This window comes from Marasmius oreades, chromosome 4, assembly GCF_018924745.1.
Source record: "Marasmius oreades isolate 03SP1 chromosome 4, whole genome shotgun sequence".
Taxonomy (NCBI): Eukaryota; Fungi; Basidiomycota; class Agaricomycetes; order Agaricales; family Marasmiaceae; genus Marasmius; species Marasmius oreades.
This window is the reverse complement of record NC_057326.1, coordinates 1,464,767-1,482,958: the sequence shown is the minus strand read 5'-3', so window position 1 is coordinate 1,482,958 and position 18,192 is coordinate 1,464,767. Positions and strand designations below refer to the sequence as shown.

Sequence of the window (18,192 nt, the reverse complement as noted above, 5' to 3'; positions counted from 1 at the left end):
ACGTTCATGTTGTCAGGATTCTCTGGAAAGTATATTCAACCGCAGATATAATGGCGCTGCCCTGTGGCGTGTTCGGCACCGCATTTGACAATTAAGAAGGTTCGGACGGCTGGCATGCATCCTGACAGGACCCTTTGAACCTAGAAGGATGTCTGCCCGCTTCAATGTGTTTTCAAGGCGGTCCACCATGATATCTACCGTATAAATATACGAGTGGTCTAACGAAGATGGAATTCAATCTTCCCCTCCAACTACATTATGCCCAACAAATTCCTAAAGCTACATCACAAATCTCAATCTCAACTTCACAATCCTCACCATGTCGCCTTTCCTTCCTCTGATTCAAGTTCCGTAGAGGGCTCGGATGATAGTCACCAGGACGATCATCATAGTAAACATAACGTGTTGAGGGGAGTGAAGAGAGGTTTAGAGAGAATACGCTCCTTTTCATCGACTTCCACTGGTTCATCTCCCAAGAAACCTAAACCTTCCATAAAGAGGTGAGTTCCATCAACCGGGGTCTGTACTCCGTAGTTGAAAAAATTGGCAGCCTGGCCCGAGCTGCTGAAAATGTTGCCCACGTGATTCTGAATGACAATGAGCGAAAGAGGAAAGCCAGCAGGGTCGTTACACTTCCCTCCCCCCCTACCATCACCGTCGACGAAGACGACAACGACAACCTCGGGATTCTTCCTCCCGCTATCACCATCATCGGTATCGATAAACAAGACCAGGACCAAGAAATCATCCCCGTACTCCCGTATCTCACCTCAATGGCGACTAACGACGAAGATCAACCCCAAGGACACGACACCCCACCACCACCACCACCACCAGTTTACGTCGAGCCTGCTGTCCCAGATCCTTTTCTTATTGATGAAGCTGATTCATCGACTTCTGAGGATGAGATCCAAACCGAACCGACAGCGACCCCACTTTCTCCCTCAGTAACACTTTCTCTCCCTTCGCCCGTGGATGTCAATAAGGCCGTCCCCCCTCCACCAACAGTGAATGAAGAAGAGAAGGAAGAACAGGGTGAAGAACAGGCACCAGAGCTCTACATACCGGGCCTGGTCCTTCCGACGATGTTTCTCCCAATACCGAACGTGCGCCGAATCCCTCTTTCATATCACTTGACATGGTGGCTGTCAAAGCATTCATTGTATTCTTCCTGTATCAGACTGATCCATTGACTACACTGTTAAACAAATATATTTATCCTCCTGATAAACGACCCAATCGAGATTTGACCGGTGAATGGCAACATAGCAATTTTCATACTTTGGTTGTAAGTTTTTAGGTCCATCTTGTTTTTGTGAGTGAGGAGTGACCGAGAAAAAAACAAAATCTATCGATAGATAACGAATAGCTGGCGTGCTCTGGCCAGAATGGCTTGCGACAGGATCGTTACGACCGATCCAGCGGAGGATTTATCGCTTATTCTTGGTGTGGGTAGAGAAATTTGGCGCGAGGAAGTGTACTGACCGGTTGAACTCAAGCTCTGGTATCTCCGCCTTTCGTGTCTGTCCCGACTCCGCCTCTTCAACCAGACAACAGTAGAATGCAACAACCTCTTCTCCGTTCTCAGCGCCGTCGAGCCTCCAGAATCCAAAGCATTCCTCTTTGAACGAATTCTTCCTTTCGAGCTTGAAGTCATGCAAGCGCGGCTCAAATACTGGGCCGGAGACCATATGTCGTATCTTGATGAACTTTGTTTCCTTCTCGACAAATGCAAAACGAAGGCACGATCCTCTGAATCCGATTCTCCGATCGCCGTGATGTGGAAAGAGCGAGGTGCTAGGATATCGTTGATCATGGCTTCGCAGCTCATGGAAATGAAGGTTTGTATCTTCTCTTTCTCTGATGACCGGCTTCTCACTCATTCAGGAGTCTGGAGCGGCATGTAAACTCCTCGAGCCTCTCCTACAACAGCAATACGAATCAGAAGACCTGACTTCACCCGCTCTCCGGTCCGCTATCGCACGCATGTACCTACAATCCGGGCATCTCTCAATGGCCAAGAAACATATCAACATCGTGAACGAAGACCGAAATGCAGAACAGTCGATGAAAGATATGAACGAGGCATTGCTTGCTTCTGCGTGTGGAGAGTGGGAGACAGCAAGTCGGATTTTTCAGCGTTTGATTGAAGAGAATTCTGAGAACTTTGTGGTACACCTCTCCCCAACCTTTCCGGTCCTCTATTCTTAAACGATCATAGGCTATGAATAACCTTTCGGTGACACTTTTGGCCCAAGGCAAACTGAAGGAGGTACGGATCCGTCCAAGAACCAACGGTCCTAATCTAAAGAAGTCATTCTTCTTCCCCTCTTCTTCTATAGGGAATCGAAGTGTTGGAACGGGCACTCAAAACATCTCCTTCGTCCGTGGTCGGTGCAGAACCATTCTTGTTCAACCTCTGTCAGTACTACTTTGTGACCTTCCAAGCGTGAACTGACTCATCATTCTCATTTGAACAGCAACCTTGTATGAACTTCGGTCGACCACTGCCACCCAAAAGAAGCTAGATCTCTTGATAGAAGTTGCAAAATGGAGCGGTGACGGACTGAAGATTGCATGCTTGAAAATGCCTTCAAACTGAAAGGGGGCTTCAAAAACGCTGTCCAATGTACTGTACTGGTACTTCCGCACCCTAAACTTATCTATAATTCCATACGGATGCAAAACGAACACGCACGATTAGAGGAAAGCTGAAATGGATGCATTATAGACCCGGTTCGATGGAACTCGCCTCTTGATAGAGGACTTCTTGCGACCCGCAAGTCGATGAAAAGGAACGGTTTCAGGAATATCTACTATCATTTCCCAGGATTAATCTTACACTTAAAAATTAGTAGATTCTCACCAATTTCATCCTATCACAATCCTACAATAATCCTAAAAGTTTTGAATGCAATCTGGCTCGAAAGAAAAAAAACCTTTTATAATCCCTAATAATCCTACATAATCCTATCTTATGAAAATAAGATGCACATGAGACTTACTCCTCATCGTGACCGGATCCATGAAATTCATTTACTCTCGTCGCCGCCGCGTTTTCGAGGGGATGGTTGGCTTTTTGGAAGGCCACGACGGCTGGTGCGAGGGCGTCTTCAGGGTCTGCCAACGGCGCAAGATCGCGTTCGAGCACGGACTGGTGTTTCCAGAGTGGCGAAACCGGATACTCGGAATCACCCAATTTCGAGCTAACTTCCAAGTTCCTCGAGTAATTCGCCCAGCGTGTTAAGCGCGCCTTCGAATGCAAGATCCTCGAAAGGGATTGAGGTATTAGGAAGCATGTCCTTTTCCACTCCCCGAAAGTAAGATACAAGGGCACGACGGAGCCTCTCGAAGTGGAAATCGATCATTTCACGAGTTTTCTCGGGCATGTGACTTGCATAGTTGCAGACGTCGGTAACCTTCCAGCTCATCCACACCGATCAAGCGGCGGCGGGCTTGCTGCGCACCGCCTGGCTCGATGTCCGGGAAGATCCCGTCGCAGGTGCAGCATACTCGACAAGGTAGTCGAAGTCTCCGAGCCGCCCAGTTGATGATTTGGGATCCCAAAAGGCGTCCCAACTACTAACATCACGATGAACCATTCCATAAATCCATAGTACCCAACACGCTAAGAACAAAGGCTCATAGGTGAAAATGAACAAACAGAGAGATACCTGAACAAACCTCGGAAAACCCCAATGACTACCTTGGAGCATGTCCTCCGACAACCAACCAATTCCTATGGTTTCATCGTACCCCGCAATATGATCCTGTAGTGAAAGCGATCTGGTTTGTCAAACTTGTGTCTACCATGGGATTTCGCTCTTCGAGAGCTGGAATAAATGGTCCTAGTGGGTGGTTTGGAGGCGGGGAGAAGGCGAATGCAACTGTGTTTGCCGCGTACACCGAGCACATTCTGTCCGAGTTTCTCGTGGGTATGCATCTGTATGCATGTGCAAGAAATGATCACGGTACCATTGTTTCACTGGCACAGAATGCTGGCGCTCGTCGACCTTGACTAGATTCGCGAGATGTGTGTGGCTATCCCCTTCTACCACGGTTCCATGTTCCAGCCATACATCCTTCAAGACGGGTTCGATGGACTCGCCACCATCCTTGTCGTAGACCAGCCAAACGCGGGTGGCGCGGCCTGTTCCGTTGTCGACTTTGAAATCACACAGTACCTCCTTTGTGACGAAAACCAACGTCTGTATGCCTTCCTTCCCGTCCACCGGCCCCTTCACAGTGAATTCGTACTGGATGCTGTCTCCCACCAGCACTCTCTTCATCGTAGAATCAATACCAATTCGCTCTAGGTAATCGGAGTGTTGTTCGTAACAGAGTAGGGAGCTCATTTGATTGAGCACGTGGGGGAACTGGCGCAGCAGAGTCTGGTTTAACCGGAGAGTAGTGGTTAGTCAATGCCAACGCAAGAATGAATGTGATGAATGGTTTTGGGTCCTGGATGAACGAGCCATAGAGCCTTGAGTATGTGCTGGTCCCCGGGTTAGCAATTACAACAACTCACCGCAATCCAGTTGAACGGCTCCGATACAACAACACTCACCGCGAATGATACCAAAGCCTCGCTTGGTCGTCTTCCATGGTATATCCGAATGTGAAGAGCCGGCACGGATCGTTCCGCATAATATGGTGCATTCCCCAAACCACCTTGACCCAGTTCTGCAACATCCCATTAGGCAGGCAGAAAATCAGAAGGGACCGAAAGTTACCTACATCCAGCTCGGCCTTCTCAGTCTTTTTGTTCTTTACCTCGCCAACGCAAAGAAGCTGTTCCCATCCCATCCCTTCCAGGAGCCTCAAGTTCGGAATCAGGTAGAGAAAGGAATCAGGGCATGAAGAGTTTGGTTTGACTCTCTCGCCGGGAAGGTGCTGTTGCTTGGAACTATGGGCAACCCAAGCGCGGTCATTGATTTGAGCTGCGAGCTCAAGAATAGTCCTGATGAGGTCATAAAGGTGACAGAACGCTCGAGGCTTTTTCGCTCGCGATTTCGAATTATAACCATATACAGTTCCAGCAGGCATGAGTGGGGTACAACGTTTCGTGCTACTAGGCAACTTTATCTGCTTCTTCAACTGGGCCATAACATCTTCGGGAACTGTCGCGGGGAAACGGGGAACATGGTCAGAGAGAAAATCTGCCAGATTTTTCGGGAATGCATATGTACTTGTTCACCAGTTCTTCCCGAGCAGATTGAAGAGGCGGAGTCTCCGGGATCCTTGTTTACCAGCGTGAACTAACTCATAGACCTCTTGACCATGATGGGGCGGTGACGGACTGAAGATTGCTGCCAATGATTGCATGCTTTCAAACTGAAAGGGGGGGGGGGGGGCAAACGGCTGTCCAACGTACTATGCTATAGCACTTCCACCCTATCCTGTAATTATCTATTATTCCATACGGATGCAAAACAAACAAGCACGACTAGAGGGAAAGCTGAAATGAATGCATAGGTATTTGGGGGATGATGACAAAAAAAAATAAGAAAAAATACAGTTTGGAGTGAGTGCTACGTCTGATCTTTGAATGCGCTTCGCATCGAGTTCCTTACGATAATGAGAAATGGAAAGAGAGAGGGAGAGCGGCGGATACCACCGGGCTCACATCCCTGCTTGACGGTTAAGAATATAATGACTCAAATCTTGCCAACCTAACCAACGGGGGAAAAACAATTTAAATCACATTCACCAAACACACAAGCGGAAAAACTCACCACCACCAACACGACACATCACTTTTCTAGTCATCAAAGCCCCATTCGTACCCTTCCCAGACCTCGTAAGCGTAGTCAATTTACACGTCACCACCTTCCTGCTCAACGCATTCGAAAACGCATACTGCGCTTTAACCTCCTCATTCTCTTTAACCACTTTCTTCAAAGGCATAGGCGGATCCACTCGTTCCACAAGTAACCCATGCGCTATCGAGTTCGCAACCAGTGCAACCTCGGCATCAAGTGGGTCGTTGGGGTTCCCAGGGACATATTCGTGTAGGGGAAGGAGGTTATCCGACATCGACGGTGTGTGCGCACCTGTCCTAGATCCAGGTCGGGAAGGCCCACGACTCACTGAACCTTCCCTGAAACTCGACGGTGGCAATCTGGTTGTTATCGGACGAACGGTAGAACGTCCAATAGAACCATTATACACCGGGACCTGCTGAACTCTAGCTTTCATCACGGACTCGGGGGTTTGTGCTCGCACTGCGGAATGTCTAAAAGCCACCGAAGGGCTTTCAGACCGCAGGTTGGAGGACATCGACATGGATGTTGAGGGTCTTGATGGGGTTGAGAGATGAACGCTTGGGATTGGGATCATAGACCGGCTGGGGGGACGAGGTGGGGGACCGGCCGGACCTGATATTCCTGTCGAAGCATTGCTAAACGCCGGAGAGAACGCGCGTTGCATTAATGTAGTGAACTCATCGTCGTCCCCACCACCTGCTGCTGCCCACCCTCCAGGAGACCGTTGTCTAATTGATGGCGCGGGTATATGACTCGGAGTGTTGGGTCGCGGACGAGGCGTAGTGCTCGTGATGGCAGGTGTGCATGCTCGCGAAGGTGTCTGGGCTCGGGAAGGGGGCCTGAAGTTTGGAAGAGGAGGATGCGAAGATGAATGAGTGGTCGAGGACGAATTGAGGGGAGACCATGGCCGCGATGAGGCCATAGAAGTTCGAGAAAGACTTCGGCGATACGGCGTTCCAGGTCCAATAGAAGGCATCGGAGGAGCGTCATTATAGTGCCCATTTGAAGAGGGGGTGCGTCTGGGTGGAGTGGCTTTCACAGTCAAACTGCGATCGTCCGGATCGATCTTTGTTGAGCTGTTCCAGGTCGGTTTCCTGTTCTTGATTGTAGCATCAAGGTTCCCATGCCTTGGCGAAGATTCAGGTGTCAAGCTTTGGCTATGCTTGTGTGTTGGTCGATCAGGAGTTGTTGGAGTGGCAGCAGAGGTTCGTATGGATGAAAATAATGAAGTCTTTTGTCTACGAAGTGTCGGTTCTGAAGAAGGAGCGTGACGAGCTTTGCTAATGGAGAGAGGTGTGATAGGTGTAACTGGAGAGCGGTCATTCCCTGTGATCTTTCTGGCAAACTTCCGGAATGGTGATATGGACCTAGATAACGCGCTTGTAGTACTTCCTGCTCTTGAGAAACGGGATCCACTTGGAGGTGTGGCAAGATATCCATTCGACGTTGTCCCAGAAGCGCTTGATCCAGCTTCGCTTACTGCAGAGTCACCGTGGAGTAATATCTTTCGTACGTTTTCCATCTCGGCGTCGGTACGAGCGATCCTCTCCTTCAAGTTCTTCCACCTTTGTGCTGATTCTGCATGTCGTCTCAGAGTTTCGCCGTTCTTGGTCACTCTATCGCGTACTCCTTTATCGATAATGGACAAAACTTTCGACGTGGCTGGCATATAATGTCTAGTTAAAGCTCATTAAATCAGGGTTGACGGGATAAGGATAAGACTCACTTCTTCTTCGCTTCGAAAGATTCCAACAGTGACGTGAAAGTCTCGAACGTAGGGGGTGACTTCTCTCGAACAGTAAGGGACGTCTGAGAATGAGAATGGAAACCTTCTTCAATTCCTCTTCGATTGACTTGCCAGATGAATTCCTACAATTCCACATGACATGACATCAACGAAACCAAGCTCGCCCATAGTATGAGATTAACCGCACCTGGCACCTGTTGACACCCTTTTCCAGACTAGACATCATCCCATCTGCTTGATCAGTCACCGTTCGGAAAACAGTCAACCATTTGTCCTCCTTGAGCTCTTCTCTAAGCACTTCACTCTCCTCTTGTATCCCCTCCCATTCAGACACGAGAGCCGCATGCTTACGGATGATAACCGCATTCTCGCTCGGTTCCTCCTTCCCGTGGTGTTGCGGAATGGTGGGTGTAGATTGCAAGATGGGTTCGAGGGTATCATGGATAGTCTTCATTCCTTTGGACACCGCTTCCAATTTTTCATCTAGAGTCATTAAAGACTGGTCGATGATATTGGTTGTACCCGCCGAATCACCACTAGAGTGTGATTTGTGTCGAAGTTCTTGGATTTCTAGACCCCCGAGAATTAGATCGAGCTGTAAAAAGTAAAGAAGGGGGGACCGCGCACCGAATATCCGCGTTTGTATATCTGAGATCATATAGGAAAGTTCTGTCATATGCGTGGAGACAGCGAGTATGCGTAGATCCCTAGATTTCATGAGATGATTGAATCTAGTTGATAAGATAGCCAGGACGTACTCTTGACTCTTGCGCTTCCCTTCCACGAGGGATCGTTTGGCAGTGATAGTGAGATTCTCTAGATAAGGATGGAAATTAGTTGGAGAGATAAGCGTATTGAACGGTATAGATAGGGACAGACCATCATCCTGTTGATCCAGCGACAGTTTTGACGAAGAAGCGACGGATGATGGCGACGGAGGGGCATAAATATGACGCGACAAGGTGCTGATGAAAGAGCTTTGAGAGGACGATGAACTGAGAGCACTAGGCATAGTTCAGAGAGAGAAAAGAAACGGATATAAAAGAGTGAAGGTGGCAGAGGGTTAGGTTTCGAGAGGATGATTCACTGATGTCGTTCGGTCGTAAGAAAAAGGATTGGGGTATGTGAGAGGGAAAAGGACGACGCCAGCAAAGGAATCTTGGACTTGACTGCCTGATTATAGATGGAGAGGAGGTAGTGTATGAGAGAACACCTCTCGAGGAGGGTACGTATTAGAGCAAGGGCGAAATGGGGTACTTAATGGATCGTGGAAAAAAAAATTCCGTCATCATCAGTGTTCTCAATGCGGCCGATACCCATACGGACAGCTTAAAGTTAGCTTACAGAGCATCGAGGAGATTAAGCAACAGCAATAGATTAAAATCGTTTATAACATCCCAAAAACCGTAACTGACGTAAGGATTGAAACATTAGAACGTGAAGAAGGCATGACAGAAGCAGGATGAAGGAACATGAGAAGGTCAATTATAATTAGTAAGTGAGAAGGGTTAAATGTATCCGACTCCACACGAAAAAAAAGAACCAACTCAAAAACAAGGCCACGATTTCGGAGACTTTAGACAGTATTCGCGACATTGCCGCGACCATAGTATGAGACGTGGGGCCTGGGGGTGAACCTGACTTTGTGGATGAGACTGCCGAACAGCAACAGCGTCAAGATGCCCCCTACAACAATGATAAATTATCGGAAGAGCAGGATTGAAACTGTGAGCTTACAGATGGTCCAGGACAAGCCGTGGAGGGCTGTGAGTTGACGACATTGACTGACATAGGGTTGCCAGTTGGAAGGGAAGGTAGAGACGGCATGGCCACAAGTGGTGTGGCCGAAGGGCAAGACATGGAACAAGATACCGGCAGCTGTTCCCCAAAAGACGGCAAGGACAAAGGTCAAGAACATGGAAACTAATAAAAGAGGAACAGTCAGGTTGTCTTGCGTAGGATGGTGTGTGAAATGAAACTTACTGCCCATCGAAATGAAGGGGTGAGCCAACAACCACAAGAAGGTGAAGATGCAGTTGAAGAGGATGAGGCCGAGATCATGTTTGTACTGCTTGGTGGGATAACGGGCGTATCCATTGCCATACTTGTTCAGTTGGTGTGAATCTATGCCCAACGCGCTTGCCGCTGGAAGGGGGTTAGGTGAGACAAGGGGAAGGAGTATAAGCAAGACTTACTGAGGCAAAAGAGAAGGACAAAGGTGAACCCATAGGTGATCCTGGCGATAAGGGAAGAGGTGTTGGAAGTTGTCGCTTTCTCTCCTTTAGCCATGGTTGCTATTGAGGTCTGGGGATGTCCAGTGGGAGAACTGGTCCTTTTTATAAGAGTCTACATCTCAGACACCACCGGGTATTCCAAAAGATTATTAATTGGATGATCGGATAATGACGGCGTGACGAGGGAAGCAACGTCGGTCCAGACGTCTATGACTTATTCCCGGCCGATGCAGGGTAGGGGAGAACCGGACGGATGCTTTTTTTATAGCGTTGATGAGAAACCGAAAAGGACGGACGACGGTTCCTTTAGTCCCGAGACGACCCGAGGTAGCGTTGAGCTACGTCCGCTACCATGTACGATCGGTCACAGTCTAGACTTCCCCAAGAACTCGTCGACAACATCATCGACTACAACAGCAGTTCAGTCAGAGATCTCAAATCACTCTCGCTCATCGGTCGTCCATGGCTTGCAAGATCTCGAAAGCATCTCTTCCGTGTCCTGCGACTCGATGCTACTTACAATCCGAATATCCTCTCAGAGTCACTCATCTCCCTCCACGCTGTATTATCGTTTGTTCGCCGGCTTAAGCTCGAATCAACGATACCCAACAAGCCATTCCAGCTACCACATCTAGCTTTGGTCGCAATCCAACAGTCATTTCCAAGCCTGCTTCATCTGACTCTCAAGGGTGTTGTATTCGCAGACGATCCCCAGCTTTCACCTTCATCAAATGTTTCCCTCAGAAACCTTGCTCTCATCGGTGTTTCTTTCAAGGATGCCGTTGCCATGCTACGATTCCTATGCAATTCATTGTTCTCGCTTCTCACTTCTCTCTCCATCGACGAAGTCACCTTCTCCAGTATTGATCCCAGACCACCACCACCACCACCAACACTACCGTCTCCAGCTCCCTCCATCCACCAACCCCCTCAGCTTCAAGAATTTGTTCTAGGCAACGTCAGATCATCCGTATTGAGAGCGCTATGGGCCCCTCCAAGTCCGTTTGACTTTTACTCCACTCTCACCCGTGTCTCCTTGTGCAACCGTGTATCACTCGACTGTGCAGACGTTGCATTAGCCAATACTAGGTTATGGTCCAGCGTCACTCATCTCGCTTGCAGCGCCTGGCGACGTGAGTAAAAAAATCAAAATTTCCCTTCCTTCCATTCTGATCTTGATCTTTCCATAGTAAACGTAACTTCATTCCCCCCGAACATTACACACCTCACCATGACATACAAAACTCTCAGCCGTCAAGGCTCAGAGTCCCGCTTATCACATCTCGCCACTACTTCTCCCAAATTACAGCACCTCCTCCTAGTTTTCTATTGGCCTCACCGCACCGATTCCGAAAAATTAAACAATATCATGTCAGATTTTGACGACGATTTAGCAACTGTCGCTACCTCGCTCCCTGTACAAATATACATTCGATTCGTACTCAAATCAGAGCATAGCGCTGATTTCGCCCTCATGGAGAGGCTTCAGGCTATGTTTCTGCGCACAGACGATGCCATGTGTTTGAAAGGCGACGAGTTCTCGCTTCCTCTTAATATCGAGGTCAAGGAGATTAGTGACACAGAATACAGAGCGGATTTACGGCTCGGACTAGGTTTTGAATACTAGGCGTAGTGTGTGTAAACAATATGAATATAACAGATCATCAACGTCCGCACGAGGGTCGTAAAGTCGGTCCGTACTAGCGTAGTCTCTTCGGGAGAAGCGCAAATACAACTGATTCATTCTTGCCTCCCTGATCCTTCGTATTCATCCATCTCCCGAGACGGTGCTCTTGCCCTATTCCAGCAACTAATAACGCTGGTTTCAATGCAGTGTCGGATCTCTGTGCCCTATCATCCGTTTGTGATGAGCCGAACGAGGAAGCCACCCACAACAGGCTCTCAGCGGTCTCCTTCGGTGGTGTGACAAAATGGAGAGAATTAACGATCCCGGAGATTGACAGCGTGCTAATCAGGGTAAATGACTTGAGTTTGCTGTCCAGCTTCCATAATCGTATGCTATTGTCCCAAGAGCCTAGAATCATCATCCTTCAGTTCTAAGAACAAAAAAGAACAATGCGATTTACCGGAGGCAAACAAGTCAGAGTACCGAAGACTAGCCAACGTTGTGATCCATCTAGGTGTGAGAATCATTCCCGACGTCGTAGAGAGTGTTTCATTCAATCCATGCGCAACCGGTTGTTTGAATATCGGCTTTTTTTTCTGTGTGGTCCAGAGTGAAATGGTTCTAAAAATATTTTCCAGGAATTTTGATCCAGTGCGGGAGGTAGAAACTCACCCACTATTCCCTCCGCTGACAAACGTGTTTTCATCTATCATGGCCACGCATTCCAGACTTCCTTCCACGTAACTACCACGTTGTTGTTGTTCTTGTTGATCCTCATCCCCTCCAAGCCCCGCTTCTAGCACCTCTCTCACTTTACTTCGACCTCCCCCTCGGAAAACGAGTTGTGTCTCCTCAACAATCTTCCAAAACCGCACGGTCGTATCGCGACCTCCAACACTCACACACGTCTCGGCTCTGAGTGCATCAAGCCCCAATACATGATCTTGATGCCCAAACAGAGTTTCAACGTAACCCATTACAGTCGGTGAGAGATCATACACCTTCAGCGTTCTGTCAAAAGATGCGGTATAAAGCTGATGCGTTCCCTGCCGAAAACACACGGCCGATATCCCATCCCTGTGTCCAGACGGACCAACGAAGGATTTGATCCAATCGCACTTGTCTGCATCCCATACCCCAATCTTACGATCGCGACCTCCACTCACGAGGTATTTGCCGTCGTGACTAACGGCAAGTGCGAGAACTTCGTCGGTGTGGCCTTTTGTGTCGGGATCGACAGCTTTGCCTTTGCCTTTGCCGCTACCTTTTCCTTTATTCGGTCGGAGTTTGTAGAGTTGTTTTAGTTGTTTCCCAGTTGAAAGATCCCATTTTATGATGTGACCTTCCTTGCCGGACGTGAACAGATATCGTCCGGACTGAGATGCGACGGCACAAGTTACGGAAAGACGGTGACCTTTGATGAACCGTTTCGAGGGTGCGGAGGTAGACAGGTCGTACTAACAGATAACGTGAGTGAGGATTTGATACAACGAAAAAAAAAAAGTAAAACGCAACGGAGTCTGCTACGAAGAGATGGACTTTGCCCGAGTGTTCCATAACATCTTGCTTCAGACGTGCAGAAATCAATTCCTTGTCGATTTCAGCAGCGTCGAATTCGCCTTCCGCTGTTTCATTGTTTCATCGCCGTAGTATGGAAGTATATTCGATTAACGCACCTAAACCCATATCTTCTTTCACGCCCTGTAAATACACCTGGGCGAGCCGTAACCGCTTTTCTGCTGGTGTTTCATCAGGATCCTCGTCTCCACTTTCAGCATGTTCGTCTTCGGTCTCTATGCGAAGGTCCATAGCGTCGACGCCTCCTCCCTCGTCATCATTCGTCTGATCAGACTCGAGTTCTTCATCTTGTCGTTTCCGTTTGTGGGAAGTGGAAGTGCCGTTTGGTGTGTTGGGTTTGGATTTGGTTCTGCTAGAGGCTTCTCCTTTCTTCGGTCTTGGTTCTGGACGTTTTCGTTTGCGAGATTTTTGGGAAGTGAAGAACGAGTCTGGCATTTGTTTTGAAATAAAACGCGAAGCAAAAAATTATTGACGTATTACGAGAGGTGTTTGGATAAGCCAAATAACTTAACTCCTTACTTCCAGAGCCAAGCGCGGATCACCACCGCCCATCGGCGCCCCCCGGACGTTTCGAAGTATGAGCAATATGGATTTCTGAACGACGTGCGTTGTCTTCGCAAACCCACTACGATGGACGAATTCAAGATTCCCAAGAAATCCTCGCTCGCAATCATCCTGTTGTCGAATACGCTTATGCAGGTGAAGTCGTTCGTTCGTTTTGATCTATGGGAACATCAATCATTGATACATTCATGGCAAATAGGTATCTTTTTTCATCGTCGTCTCTACGTCGAACGAGTATGCCCTCCATCTAGGCGGTACCTCAACCTTTTCGGGTGTTGTCATCGGTATACCTACAGTCTTCTCTGGACTGACCCTCCTTCCATTGATGAAATTCGACCGAGGTATTACAAGCCCTTTTATTTTCATTGTCATTCTCGTAACTCAAGTACCTCTGTCCTCAGGCGGATACTCGATTCCACTCCACATCAGTTGTGCTGCCAACATGATCGGACTGATCATATACGCATTAGCGTACAGAGCCAATTTCCTCTACCTCATCCTTATTGGTCGAATCGTCAGCGGAATCGGGTTTTCGATGTGGATGTACTGCAAGCGGTACTGTTCGGACCCCCGCATTGTCGGCATCAGAAGGCGAACGACGCTAGCTAGTTGGTTAGTCTCCGGTAATGGAGTAGGAATGTGTGTCGGTCCATTCCTAGGAGGTGTATTTTATCGTTTTATCGGGTTCAAACACGAGGGAACACTCCGTGGCGATCTTTGGAATGGGTTTACGAGTGCATCATGGGTGTTGGCAGGCATTTGGGCGGTGTTTTGGGTTGCGGCTTGGCTATGGTTTGAAGATATTTCGACGGTCAAGGTGGAGGAGAAGGTTGCGATGGAGGTTGTTCAACAGCAACCTGAGCAGGTTATACCAGATCGGGAGTTTGATGGTTCATACTCCACATCTGCTCGGACAGACAAGGGTAACACTGCTGTTGACACTCGAGGATCTGGTCCAGCTAATGGTCCGACTATAGAGGCATTGGAAGACTCCTCACGTACCAATCTACTGCACGAGTCGTTCGAGGTCACCCTCCCGCAATTTGGCGTCATGTTTTGCATGTGCTGGTTCGCCATGACTTGTTTCTTCATCCTCGGAGCATGGGAAGCCAACATTCCCATCTTTGCCTCGAAAACGCCTTCCCTCCACTTCTCACCTTTCGCATCAGGCAATTTCCTTGCCGCGGGCGCCCTTGCTTGTTTCCCGTTTTTCATCCTGAATATATTCGTCGCTCGTCGTGTTCAAGACCGTTACATCTTGATGTTTGGTACAGGCCTTGGGATACTCGCACTCATAACGTTCCTTATACTGGTCGCTATCCCTTCCAAATCTTCCAACCCCGATGAAGTTGGGTTTGTAGGCGGATATGGTGGCGCTTTTATGTGCTGGTTTGCTGTTGCACTTGGGTTCAATGTGGCGAGCACGGTGACGATCAGTTTATTGAGCAAGCAAGTTCCTCCGACACCCAAGTGGAATGGAAGAACGTCTCTTGCGATTCAGTATAGTAATTATCTTGGACGGGTCACTGGTGCAGTTTGGGGAGGGTCTGGAGTGAAGGTTGGTATGCCTGCTTATGTTGGATTGGAGATAGCTATCGTCGGAATTGGGGGTGTGCTGTCTCTTCTGTTGTGGAAGAATTTGAAGGCCAAGACGGGATAGGGATATAGAGATCGGTTTAGAAGATTTTCAACTACATATTTATATGCTCTCCATGATTAGATTAGATCAAAAAAAGTAATTTGATGGGATGGAAAAATAAAAATATTCAACGTCCTGGTCCTGATCACAACATCCATGCCTAGAGGCATCCTTCTCACCGCAAACCTTCCGCAACTACAAAACTTAATCAAACGAGATCCTCCAGGATACAGAGATGAATTTCTTCAGCAATGGAATCACTACAACAGTATTCGCCAAATCTTTCGTTTGAATCCCGATGAACATGCTGCGCAGTTCCGAGAACTCGTAGCGTTTATTGCCCAAGTAGCGACCTGCTATCCAAAGGAGACGCAAGAATTTCCTTCACATATATCATCTACTCTCATGGAAAGCTATGGTGTCCTCTTTCCAGAAACACGAAAGGCCCTCATCCAAACGTTGGTCATGCTTCGTAACAAGGGAGTAACGACGTCCATCGAGTATGTTTATCTTTACATTTTGCTCATCGTGAACGTTTCTTGCTCAAATTCTATGTGTTGCTTTGAATAGCCTTCTAAAATGTCTATTCCCTCTTCTTCCCCGTACGACGTCTCCTGCCCTTCGGTCGCTAATACGCAAGACGATCTTGACCGACATCCGAACTGCCAACATGAAGAGCAAAAACCACAAACTGAACCGTTCGATACAGACGATGATGTTCGGAATGGTAGAGAGAGGACTCGATGATCAGAATTTTGGAAATAAGGGAAAGGCAAAGGAAATCTCTAGCGATGGGAAAGGAACGGGACATGGTGAAGATGCGATGTGGGCAGTTATACTTACTAAAGAGTTGTGGAGGAAGGGTATTTGGTTCGTCCGTTTTCCTGAATTGCCATGTGTTTTTGTTCACGTCTCCAATACAGGAACGACGCGAAGCCAGTGTCGATAGTTGCGCTAGGCTGTTTGCATCCCATCGTCAAGGTGCAGAGTGCGTCAATGCACTTCTTTTTGGGCGATGAAGAGGCCCAAGAGGATAGCGAGGATGAGGAAGAGGTGCTTTTCTTTTTTCTACTTTGTTTGTGTCTCAAAAGCTCAATGTTATCTGCAGGACGTCGATGTCAGGGCCCTTCACCATCGTCGTGAAATCAACAAAAAGACACGAAGTGGGGATAAAAAGCTTCAGAAAAAGCTTAATACTGCCAAGAAGGTGTGTTGGTAGTCTTCCCTCAAGATTGCCAGAGACTAAACTCAGGTGCACTACAGAAAAAGTACGGCAACGATCCTTCTCAACCAAACTTCCCCGCTCTACAGCTACTCCATGATCCCCAAACATTCGCCGAAAAACTTTTTGATATCCTCAACCGCTACGACAAACGGTTTTCCTTGGACCACAAAATATTAATGATGCAGCTCGTCTCTCGTGTCATGGGCGCACACCAACTTTGTGTTCTCAGCTTTTACACCTACATCCTCAAATATCTCACCTACCACCAACTGCGCGTTCCCACGATACTCGTCTCACTAGCACAGTCGGTCCACGAATTGACGCCTCCGGATGTTCTCACTCCGGTGATACGAAAACTCGCCAACGAGTTTGTTCATCCTGGGGTTGCAAGCGAGGTTATCGCTGCTGGGATCAATGCTATCCGTGAAGTGTGTAGGCGACAGCCTTGGGCTATGGAAGAGGATTTACTTGGGGATTTAATTGAGTACAAGAAGAGTAAAGGCAAGGCGGTGACCGCGGCGGCTCGAGGTTTATTGCAACTGTACCGAGAGGTGAATCCTGGAATGCTGAAAAAGCGGGAGCGGGTATGTGGCTTTTCTATTTTCCACACTCTACTCTCGCGTTAATTGGTTCATGTCATTTAGGGTAAAGAAGCGACGATGGGAATGTTGAGCGGAAATCATCAACCGTTACCTTTTGGTCACTCCGCTGGGGCTGCTGTCGACATTGAAGGACTTTCCGTGAGTCTTTTCGGTCCTGATTTATATGTTTACTCACGCCCTTTTAGTTGTTGGAAGAGCATCTTCAGAAGCTTCGTGAACAGGACAATCCGGAAGAGATGGACGAGGATGCAGCATGGAATGGGTGGGACGCAGAATCCGATTCTTCCGAAGACTCTGATGGGACGGGCTGGGTAAATGTCGAGGATAGTGGTCAGGAATACTTCGACGTCAGTGATAGTGACGATGAAAATGAGAAGAAGGGCGAGGAACAGAATGAAGCGACTGCCCCGAAAGAGCCTACATTATCAACACTTGCAACGACGAAGGTGAGTATTAAAGGCATATATCTTCATTCAAAACTTCACACGTTAGATCACCAGATTCTTACACCCGCCGACTTCGCCCTGTTGAACGACCTGCGTATACAAGCTGCGACAAAGGCCGTAGAGTCTGGTGGAGGTAGTAGAGCGAAACGGAAGCTTGCCGAACTCGAAACAAGTAAGAGCCATCAACGCGGCGAATCTGCGAGCGCGTTCATCTCTGAGGAGGATATCTTGGGCCCTCGAAAGAAACTGAAGGCTGATTACGAGGAGAGGATGGCTTCTATTCAGAAAGGGCGAGAAGGACGAGAGAAATTTGGGTCGAGGAAAGGTAAAAAGACGAAGGAGACGCCGAGCAGCTCAACGAATCGCGAGAAGGCGAAGAAAAAACCCATCATGATGATTCTCAGCAGTGGGGCTGTTAGAGGGAAGAAAAAGGCTTCTTTGAGGCAGAAGCAGCAGAAACTGAGGGAACACATAGACAGAGCGAAGAAAGCTCGGCGATAGAACATGTATTAGCTCTGCATATAACAACGTCCCGTCTTGAAAGTACCTTATGTATGTGTACTGATGTCCCACTGCTTCAAAGCGTCACGCAAAGTGAGTAAAGATATAAAGCAGACGTTCTGCATAGTGAGGAATCAATCTTGCCAGGTAGTTTAACGTCCATACACACGAATTCCACTGAGGAGGAAGTGTAAGGCGTAGATAAGCAAGGCATGAAAAAGTGAAAAAAAAATTTGGGTATTTACGTGGGTATGCACGTGCTCG

At 48.1% G+C, this 18,192-nt stretch overlaps 9 protein-coding genes across 9 annotated transcripts; 4 read left to right on the top strand and 5 right to left on the bottom strand.

Annotated features, from left to right (window-relative positions):
- Window positions 1-187: 187 nt before the first annotated feature.
- On the top strand, window positions 188-2,678 carry E1B28_007295 (uncharacterized protein). Its single transcript, XM_043152017.1, has 9 exons — window positions 188-500; window positions 551-1,106; window positions 1,181-1,288; window positions 1,359-1,448; window positions 1,500-1,841; window positions 1,891-2,172; window positions 2,222-2,272; window positions 2,343-2,421; window positions 2,481-2,678. Exons 1-9 carry the CDS (start codon window positions 259-261, stop codon window positions 2,600-2,602), a joined length of 1,872 nt encoding a protein of 623 aa, XP_043010101.1. The 5' UTR covers window positions 188-258; the 3' UTR covers window positions 2,603-2,678.
- A 1,170-nt stretch (window positions 2,679-3,848) lies between these two features.
- E1B28_007294 (uncharacterized protein) lies at window positions 3,849-4,355 on the bottom strand (the record flags this gene model as incomplete). Its single annotated transcript, XM_043152016.1, has 1 exon — window positions 3,849-4,355. One exon carries the CDS (start codon window positions 4,353-4,355, stop codon window positions 3,849-3,851), a length of 507 nt encoding a protein of 168 aa, XP_043010100.1.
- Window positions 4,356-4,563: 208 nt separating this feature from the next.
- Window positions 4,564-5,046, bottom strand: E1B28_007293 (uncharacterized protein; the record flags this gene model as incomplete). The annotated part of the gene is made up of 2 exons (XM_043152015.1): window positions 4,564-4,683; window positions 4,738-5,046. 2 exons carry the CDS (start codon window positions 5,044-5,046, stop codon window positions 4,564-4,566), a joined length of 429 nt encoding a protein of 142 aa, XP_043010099.1.
- Window positions 5,047-5,622: 576 nt separating this feature from the next.
- Window positions 5,623-8,524, bottom strand: E1B28_007292 (uncharacterized protein; the record flags this gene model as incomplete). The annotated part of the gene is made up of 7 exons (XM_043152014.1): window positions 5,623-5,672; window positions 5,736-7,441; window positions 7,492-7,634; window positions 7,700-8,082; window positions 8,140-8,219; window positions 8,271-8,328; window positions 8,392-8,524. The coding sequence occupies 7 exons, from the start codon at window positions 8,522-8,524 to the stop codon at window positions 5,623-5,625; spliced, it is 2,553 nt and encodes an 850-aa protein (XP_043010098.1).
- A 564-nt stretch (window positions 8,525-9,088) lies between these two features.
- Window positions 9,089-9,801, bottom strand: E1B28_007291 (uncharacterized protein; the record flags this gene model as incomplete). The annotated part of the gene is made up of 4 exons (XM_043152013.1): window positions 9,089-9,198; window positions 9,250-9,435; window positions 9,496-9,657; window positions 9,708-9,801. The coding sequence occupies 4 exons, from the start codon at window positions 9,799-9,801 to the stop codon at window positions 9,089-9,091; spliced, it is 552 nt and encodes a 183-aa protein (XP_043010097.1).
- Window positions 9,802-10,045: 244 nt separating this feature from the next.
- Window positions 10,046-11,373, top strand: E1B28_007290 (uncharacterized protein; the record flags this gene model as incomplete). The annotated part of the gene is made up of 2 exons (XM_043152012.1): window positions 10,046-10,879; window positions 10,937-11,373. The coding sequence occupies exons 1-2, from the start codon at window positions 10,099-10,101 to the stop codon at window positions 11,371-11,373; spliced, it is 1,218 nt and encodes a 405-aa protein (XP_043010096.1). The 5' UTR covers window positions 10,046-10,098.
- Window positions 11,374-11,446: 73 nt separating this feature from the next.
- Window positions 11,447-13,405, bottom strand: E1B28_007289 (uncharacterized protein; the record flags this gene model as incomplete). The annotated part of the gene is made up of 5 exons (XM_043152011.1): window positions 13,050-13,405; window positions 12,889-12,998; window positions 12,046-12,830; window positions 11,834-11,994; window positions 11,447-11,781 (listed from the first exon to the last, which is right to left on the bottom strand). The coding sequence occupies exons 1-5, from the start codon at window positions 13,384-13,386 to the stop codon at window positions 11,447-11,449; spliced, it is 1,728 nt and encodes a 575-aa protein (XP_043010095.1). The 5' UTR covers window positions 13,387-13,405.
- Window positions 13,406-13,581: 176 nt separating this feature from the next.
- E1B28_007288 (uncharacterized protein) lies at window positions 13,582-15,175 on the top strand (the record flags this gene model as incomplete). The annotated part of the gene is made up of 3 exons (XM_043152010.1): window positions 13,582-13,650; window positions 13,715-13,856; window positions 13,917-15,175. The coding sequence occupies 3 exons, from the start codon at window positions 13,582-13,584 to the stop codon at window positions 15,173-15,175; spliced, it is 1,470 nt and encodes a 489-aa protein (XP_043010094.1).
- A 135-nt stretch (window positions 15,176-15,310) lies between these two features.
- E1B28_007287 (uncharacterized protein) lies at window positions 15,311-17,928 on the top strand (the record flags this gene model as incomplete). Its single annotated transcript, XM_043152009.1, has 8 exons — window positions 15,311-15,654; window positions 15,725-16,024; window positions 16,078-16,207; window positions 16,263-16,361; window positions 16,418-16,963; window positions 17,024-17,119; window positions 17,167-17,427; window positions 17,482-17,928. The coding sequence occupies 8 exons, from the start codon at window positions 15,311-15,313 to the stop codon at window positions 17,926-17,928; spliced, it is 2,223 nt and encodes a 740-aa protein (XP_043010093.1).
- Between the last annotated feature and the right edge of the window lie 264 nt (window positions 17,929-18,192).